The following is an 8,402-nucleotide window of genomic DNA, read 5'->3' as shown; positions in this document are numbered from 1 at the left end:
GAATGGGGGGGAGCATATCAGAGCGCAAGGTGCTGGGGGGAATTTTTGAAGGTTTAGAGGGGGTGGTGAGGTTTCCAGAAAGGGAAATGAGGGTGTCTAGAGGGAAGCATGGCGGGGAGGGCGAGAGGAGGGGCACCCAGGCTTGGAGAAGACGCGAAGGCCGATGACGCCAAGAGTAGCCATGGTGGAATGTTGAGGGTGTGTGAGAAAGAAAGCAGAGATGGGATTAGCAGCAGGTAGAAGCATTGTGCCCTGCGGAGAGTGATGTGTGTGTGTGTGTGTGTGTGTGTGTGTGTGTGTGCGTGTTTGTGTGTGCGCGCGCTCTGTGTGTGCATGCACCCTTGGTGCGTTTGCAGCGTATGTGGTTTGCCAGAGGTGTGTGTGCGTGCGCGCGCCTGCGCTTGGATTTGGCATGTGTCAGGTATGTGTGTGGCATGTATTTGGCATGTGTGCGTGTGCGTTGGACGGGTAAAGCTGGAAGGTGAACAAGGGAGGTTCCATAGGGGAAACGAAGGTGGCTATGAGTGGAATAAGGGCTGAACATGGTGGACAATGGTAACGTTCAAGCCAGAGGTAATACTCAGTCTATAGCAGGAGAGAAAGAACTAGAAGCCAAAAAAAAAAAAAATTAAAAATGGAGGGAGGACAGTGGGAGGATCCCAGGCAACAAAAGGGGTGGGGCTTTGCATGAATCCTGGGTGAGGGGATTTCAGGAAAAGCCATCTGGAAGGGAAATGAGGGATGGATGACTGCTGAGCTACAGGCTTTTGAAGGGTTCCTTAGAGATGAGGTTTTTCCAAACCTGGTGGTGTATCAGAATCACCTGATGCGCTTGAGGAAGAATAGAGATTCCCAACCAAAGGCCATAGCCATAGCGTCCTCTCTGGAGGAGGTCCAGTAATGAACATTTTTCAGGATGCTGGCCCCAGCGACTTTGAGATGCAGCCAGGTTCAGAAAGTCTTGCTTTATACAGTAGAATACTTGGAGAGGAGGAAGAAAAGATTTTAGCTCCCACAATTCGATTTTATAGCTCCTCCAATTCAGACTGCTCTAAACACGGCTCAGGGGGTGTGTCACATCTCCAGTGCTTCCTTCCTCATTAGTCCGAGAAAGGGAAGAATATAGAAAGCCGTTCCCAGTCCATTTTACTCTCCCAACCCACCCCATCTAGATCGGATGTGTTAAGGTTCTTAGAGCATTCTCTCACTAGTTGATCCTTGTAGACATTATTGAATACCTCCTTTCTGTAGGTATGTAACTGTTAAAATCATTTAAAAACCACACTGACGTTATGTGTCACTTCGAGTAGCGCACTTAGAAGCATTATTGATAAACATAATTATGTAAGTACCTGTTATTACTGAGCTAAATCATAACATAATCAAAACATAAGCGTGGGGCATCATTATATGATTATGGTTTGCAGAGTCATTGAGAGGAATGTCACCCGTGCCCAGAGCACAAAACGGAATCAGGCAACCTGCATGCTAGTCCTGGTTGGATCACTGACCAGCTTTGTGACTCAGTGCAAAGTATTGTTCTTTCCGGGTCTTAGTTTACTCTCTGCACAATAAGGATATCCCAGTGAGATCTCTAAGTCTCTTTGATGTACTGTCATTCTGTGAGTTCACGACTGCGTGACTTCATCGTGGTAGAAATGATACTCTGCGTAATAAAGGATTCTTTAAAGTTATTCATGCAAGTGCCTAGTACTCTATGCAAGTCACTGTTGTAGGGGCTGGAAATCTAGCAGTTAGCAAATAGACACAAATCTCTGCTCGCGTAGTTTACATGCTAGTGAATATATGTTGTGGTAAATAATATGTGTTCACCAGACTCTCTGAGTTTATTTCTTTTCCATATGAGACAAAGAGACAGGCATCACCCCCTCCCCACCCCAACAGGGTATTCACACTGCAGTTTTTCCCAAGTGTCAGTCTGAACACCAGTGTACGCACACCCCATGTACTCAGGAACATCCCAGGACACAAAGCTAGGACATTTCCTATGTGAGTACATTACCACTGCACCACTGCTTGGCCCTCCAAAGACTTTTGATGATCCCCCAGACCTTTAAATATTCTTGAGGTTTGCTAGGTAAAGACCAACTCTAATTTCTGGTGTGGTGAGGTCCAAACCAGTACTGTTTGCGTGTTTACAAGCCCTAGGTAATACTGTTTTCACTAGAGGTGTTCATTTGTGAAACGTATGTGAAGGTTTTTTTTTTTTTTTTTTTTATTTTTTTGTTTTTTTTTTTTTTTTTTTAGCTGCTAGTAGAAATGGCAGCATGTAATGATAATTATAAAACAACAACTTTTTTGTTTGTAATCTTTTTTTGGGAGGGGGGAGAGATTTTTGCTACAGAGCATGTGTGCTCACCAGACAGACAGACAGACACACAGAGAGAGACAGAAAGCAAGAATTCACCCCCTGGAGTGGGTCTGGCCACAGTCCCTTCTCTTGGGATCTTGTGCACGCACACACACACGTGCCTGGCATGAGTTTTATGTCGCCCAGTCCAGGACTTGAACCACAGTCAATTAGGAAGGAGTCAAGTAACATAAGCATTACGCTATCTGCTGGTCCCTCTGTGTACTCTTAATAATATTTAAAGGTTGATCATAAAATTGTATTTAGTTTGTAAGACATTTCTTGGGTTGAGGTTTCAGGTGATCAGGCCATATTGAAACTTGATCCATTCTCATACATGGCCTAGTCGTTACCTGCTATTTTGGGGAAACAACACATTGTTTAAAGTACACCAATCTCTTTATTTACTTGTGCAATATTTAAATAAGTCTGAACATCCACTTCAAGTACATACAGAATGTGATTCACTGCTCTCTTACACAGAAATTCAGTAAAATACATACGATAGCATTCTACGTTTATAGAGCTATTTAGGGTGTTGATACAAGCCCACATTTTCATGAACATTTTTGATATTTTCACAGCCCTCTCAAGCCTTCCAAAACAGTTTGAGGAAGCTGATCTCTGTGCTCAGTCTCTCATTTATTGACAGTTAAGGTTATGTAACATGTGGATAGATTTCTGAACCACAGACACTCTTATAAAATGATTTCTTCTTCAGATGCCACGAGTTAGTGTTTAATAGTCTCGCAACCAAAAAGATGTCTCATAGATACTTTTGACTGACTAGAACATATTAGAATACATTTTTCAAAGGAAGTGTTTTTATTTACACATTAGTGCGTATTAACCTAAGAAAGTACAACTCTGGCTGGTGTAGCCCAAATGCCTAGAACAGTCAGGCTCTGGGTTCAATGTCCTAAAGTTGCATTCTAACCCATGGACTGACTCGGTGTTATCTTGGATCATTCCCTTCCTTCTCCACCCCAGAAGATAACCATTTCTGGCTTGTTTATTAGCTGTTTGAAAAAATCAGGAGATGGATGAAAATGGATAGCATTTTGATTTAGTTTTAAGTTACTTAAAAGTTTAATGACAGCAGCTCTTTCAGTGTCCCGCAGATAGTGATCAAAGTATCGACATTGATTGTGGTTTCCAAATGAAATTTGATATTCTATGTTGATGGGTAAAGAAGTCATTTTCTGTGTATGAACCCCAGGAAAAAACCATGTACCATCTACTAAAGAATTTGTCTTTGGTTTTGTTTTTAAAGAGGGGCCGTACGGGGTCTTTGCTGGAAGAGATGCATCCAGGGGCCTTGCCACATTTTGCCTGGATAAGGAAGCACTGAAGGACGAGTACGACGACCTTTCTGACCTCACTCCTGCTCAGCAGGAGACCCTGAGTGACTGGGACTCTCAGTTCACTTGTAAGCGCTTTTTAAATTGTACCTGGGTCAAATTTCTACCAGTAATGGGGATTTGTGGCAGGACAATAGTTATTACTAAGCAGCCTGAAAGTTGGGTGCATTTTGATAGGCTCCTGAATCTTGGCTGGATCAAGTTCATGGCTTGAAGTAATTGCAGCAATGCTGAGTCACTCGCTATGATTGCATACCAATTTTTAGCCAGTTCTCTATGGAAACCTGGATTTCTGGTTTGGACTTGTAAGTGTCTACGAGGTTTGCAGAGATTCCACACTACAATTCGGTGCTTGGTGTATAGGGGAAAGGACAGTGGCCATCTTGACCACAGAAAGAGGGATTTTCATAAGCCCTCACTTGTGGAGCTTGCCGTTTAAAAGCAGCCCACATCTCTGTTGAAGAATGGGAGACTTGTATTCTGCAAAACAGCTTCTCTTTGAATCTAATTGAGCCTGACTATAGGCCTCATCTACAAATGATGCTTATAATCTGCCCAGCAACAATGGTGTCTGCATTTTTAAAAAGAAAGACAAAAAGAGACACTTGTTTCTAACTTATGCTAGGATTGAATCTCTAGGGAGCAAGTAGAAATGAGAGGTTAAGTTCAAATTTTGAGGATTCAATAATCGGCTTCTGTCAAACCTGAGTATTTAATTTTCACTTTGGCAATATTTCAGTGCCAAGAATGTGAATAATAACTTTTCCCAGCTTTATGAGTCAGTATACAAAGACGATGACCACTGGGAGGAAGATTCTTCATTTAAAATGTGGTTTTCTATTTGCTCTTCTCTATAATTAGTTAAATATTACATGTGTTATTGCCTATTTCCAACTCTTTTCTTTGAAAATAATGCTGACCTCAGAGCTCTGAGTTAATAATTAGCCCGATGTAGCTCTACCTTTGAGTTTGGGTCCCAAGCAGACTGAGTGAGTATTAGCTTTCAAGTCTAGAGGCAAGTCTTTTTACTTTGGAAACATAATTCAGCTGCCCAATATTTTGCATGCTAAGATTGCCTTTGTAATTAGCCTTTTTGGTTTTTTGTTGTTGTTGTTATTATAGGGCGCATGCGCTTGCCAGAGAGAGAGAGAGAGAGAGCAAGAAATTCCCCGATGAGGGATGGCCATATCACAATCCCTTCTCCTCCAGTCTCCTCTTGGGATTTGGGGTACACATGCCTGGCATGATTTTCAAGGCACCAGGTCTGGTACTCAAGCCTCACAGCTGGCCATGTAGGATCTGGTGCCTTAAGCTCCATGCCACCTGCTGGCCCTGATAGTCTTCTATACGAAATCAGTGAGCTATAATTCTAACTTACAAAGCTCTATTTTTTTATGACTTGTCTTCCACAATGGGAAAAGAAGTGCAACACGCCCCTCTACCCCCAAGCTAAAACTAGCCTCAAATACTGTAGTGACACCTCAGCTACACTCAAAGTTAGGGTGGATAACCCTTGAGGCAGGTTTCCCAGGCACCACCCGGCTTTTATTTGTCTCATACAGTCCCAAGCACCCTAGGGACCTTTATACTATGTTTAAATAGGGAAGTTTCAATTGTTCCCAACGATTATTTCACACAAAAGCAGCTCTGGTTACCTGGTTAGACAGGATGGTTACTTCTCTAGTTCCTGCCCATATTTAGAAAGAGGAAACTTGGTCCTCTTGGCTTTTGACATTGAGATGATTAACCCTGCAGCCGTTTGGCTGCTGCAACAGTGTGATGGTTTATTGATTCCATCCCTTTTCCATTTTTGCCCTCTGGTTTTTTTTTTTTTTTTTTTGCCATGTTTGTTGCTTTCTTTTCAATTGTTAATATTTTGCTTTTTAAACATATTTTATAATTTATTTCCGTTTAATTGTGGTATATCTTTGCTGGTTTGCATTCTTAAATCTCTTTTCTCCAACATTTCCAGTCCTCTTGGCTCCTTTATCACTTCTAACTACCCATAGTTTTGTTTTTGTTTTTTCCCCCATCCTGGGGCAGGGGGGAGTCTGTTTCCTGCTGTCCTCTCTATGCACTGGAATATTATTCCTTCCCTTTACTGTCAAACAAACTAATCAATTATCATCCCTGACCACTGCTTCCTTTCATAGCTATGCTTCCTTCCTCCCTCTAGTATACCTTTTATCCCCCCAACTGGATTGAACTCTTTCTCAAAGGTTTCCAGGGACCTGCTTCTTGACAAGACTCATTTCATTTCTCCAGTCCTTGTGGATCTACTGTCATGTGCCCTTCCAGAGTGGCTCCTTCTACAGACTCCCCATTTTGGTCCATGGGAACTTCAGTTTTCATCGACTCATGTTTCCAGTTTTCTTTTGTAGTATGTCATATCGTTTCCTTTCCATTTTCATGGGTACCACTCTACTCCTGGCTCTGGCTCCTTCACACCTGGAGACCGAGACAGAAAGGGAGAAATCACCCCCCGGGGAGGATGGCCACACCACAGTCCCTTCTCCATTCTCCTCTCGGGATTTTGGGCACACACACACACATGCCCAGTGTGAGTTTTAGGTTGACGGGTTCTGGACTCAAATCACTGTCAGTTATGTGGGAGTTCAGCAACATATCTATTACACCATCTGCTGGTCCCCACACTAAACTAACTTCCTATTGGCCTGTCCCTATTCGCTTCTTACTGAAATCTGCCCATATCCCACAGTGATCATTTTATTGCTAAGGCACTATTTTCCCATGTCATTCTTTCACTTATAAACCTTCAGTACCCTTTGCCATCTATAGGATAAGTCCAAACTCCTCAGGCTGGCTTTTCAGATCTTTCATAATATTTTCTCACACTACTTAGCCAACTTTATCTCCTACTACTCCCAGATGCCAACTCTACTCTTGCCAACTTGCTTTCTTTATTGCTTCCCAGATATGTTCAGTCTCACTGTATGCCTTTATATATAGTATTTTCATTTTCTGGAAATCTCTCCCTACCCATAGCCTATTTAGTTTCAAAAGCATATCCTTCTTCCACAAGGTCTTCTGTAGCCCTTCTAATGAACTCATAACAAACCCTATCTCTTCCAAATACTCCCTATATGTAAATGCAGTACATTTTTGGCATGCCATGCATACTCTTGCCATTCGTTGTTACCTCTTTTATATTGCTGTCTTCTGAGCAAAACTCTTTATTCCCCATGGCAAGGACTGCGGTGTAAAACAACTTTGTATCCTTCCAGACACCTAACACACTGCTGAGTTTTGCAGGTCTCTCATAAATGCTTGACAATGAAATGTGTTAGTGACTTTTTTATAGCCACGAGAATGACCATTTCTGTTTTCTTCTCTACTTCCAGTCAAGTACCACCACGTGGGCAAACTGCTGAAGGAAGGGGAGGAGCCCACTGTGTACTCAGATGAGGAAGAACCAAAAGATGAGAATGCTCGGAAAAATGATTAAAGCCTTTGGTGGAAGCATATCTATTTTTGTATTTTGCAGAATCATTTGTAACATTCCAGTCTGTCTTTAAACATGGTGATTTCGATATTTAGAAAAGTTTTGGATTTGCTGTACATTTTCTAATTAACATCACTAGTGACACTGACAAAATTAACTTGTCTTAGAATGCATGATAAGTTTGAGTGTCACAAATCCAGAAAGAACTGCAGTGCTGTAATACAAATGTTATTACTGTTTTTCTTCTAGCTGTAGTTAGTACAGGCTGAATTTAAGTTTGTTTTGCCTGAGAGACAGATGAGACTTGAGTATTTCCCCAAACAGGTGAAAATGTTGTGTGCACCAAGAACAAAGGATCAACTTCTAGTCATGATGTTCTCTAAAGACAACAAATCCCCTTTTTTCTCAATTGACTTAACTGCATGATTTCTGTTTTATCTACCTCTAAAGCAAATCTGCAGTGTTCCAACAGCTTTGGTTTTGATGAAAGAGAGCTGTTCAGTAAACAAAATGAAATCTCAATGCTGCGCTCAGTGGCAAAAACACACTCGCTGGGTTTCTGGACCGCTCGATTGTCCTTGCCCTCACATGGACATTCAAACACCCTCATAAACACAGTAATCTACTTTAGGATTAAAATGGGATCTGAGCATTCAAAAGAAAGCTTTGGGGAAAAAAACCAGCTGGCTTGCCTGAAATCCTAAATAATAGGAAGCAGATTGTAGGACTATCTTCCCAATCCTCATGTTTTTGGTGGGGCAGTAGTTATTTGGTTACTTTACACAATTTGAAATGAGAGGGAGACATACAAAACAGGAAAAGGTGTTCGCCCTCCTGAGAGCCTTCATATAGAAGGATGACAAAATGAGGAAACAGTACATGTCACTACCGAAGTTGTTTTTAAAGTATATTCATAAGGTGACAGTTATTCTTATGTTGTTAACTAAACTCTAGCCACTGCAAAAGTAGTAGTCAGGTGTCTAGGTCTTTGATATTGCTCTTTTGGTTAACACTAAACTTAGCTTAACTAGACTCTAGAGTTGTTTGAATTTGTAAAAATGTTATATGAACTAGTGAGGTTTCAGACTCTTGTAATTGTAGGAAAACCGTCCTTGTATATTCTTGTGAACTGTGTTTAATGGTTTTACCTCAAATCAGAAAACAAAATGAAGTGCTTTGGTCAGTTAATAAAATGGTTTACCCAGTA

At 41.5% G+C, this 8,402-nt stretch overlaps 1 protein-coding gene across 1 annotated transcript; it reads left to right on the top strand.

Annotated features, from left to right (window-relative positions):
* Positions 1-3,644: 3,644 nt before the first annotated feature.
* PGRMC1 (progesterone receptor membrane component 1) lies at positions 3,645-8,402 on the top strand (the record flags this gene model as incomplete). The annotated part of the gene is given in 2 exon segments (XM_014584109.1): positions 3,645-3,800; positions 7,095-8,402. Coding segments are annotated over 2 exon segments (260 nt in total), but the record flags the coding sequence as incomplete, so codon positions are not given.

Source organism: Tupaia chinensis, unplaced genomic scaffold (assembly GCF_000334495.1).
Source record: "Tupaia chinensis unplaced genomic scaffold, TupChi_1.0 Scaffold145659_1, whole genome shotgun sequence".
Lineage (NCBI taxonomy): Eukaryota > Metazoa > Chordata > Mammalia > Scandentia > Tupaiidae > Tupaia > Tupaia belangeri.
The sequence above is the reverse complement of the archived record's forward strand: the minus strand, read 5'-3'. Positions and strand labels throughout refer to the sequence as shown.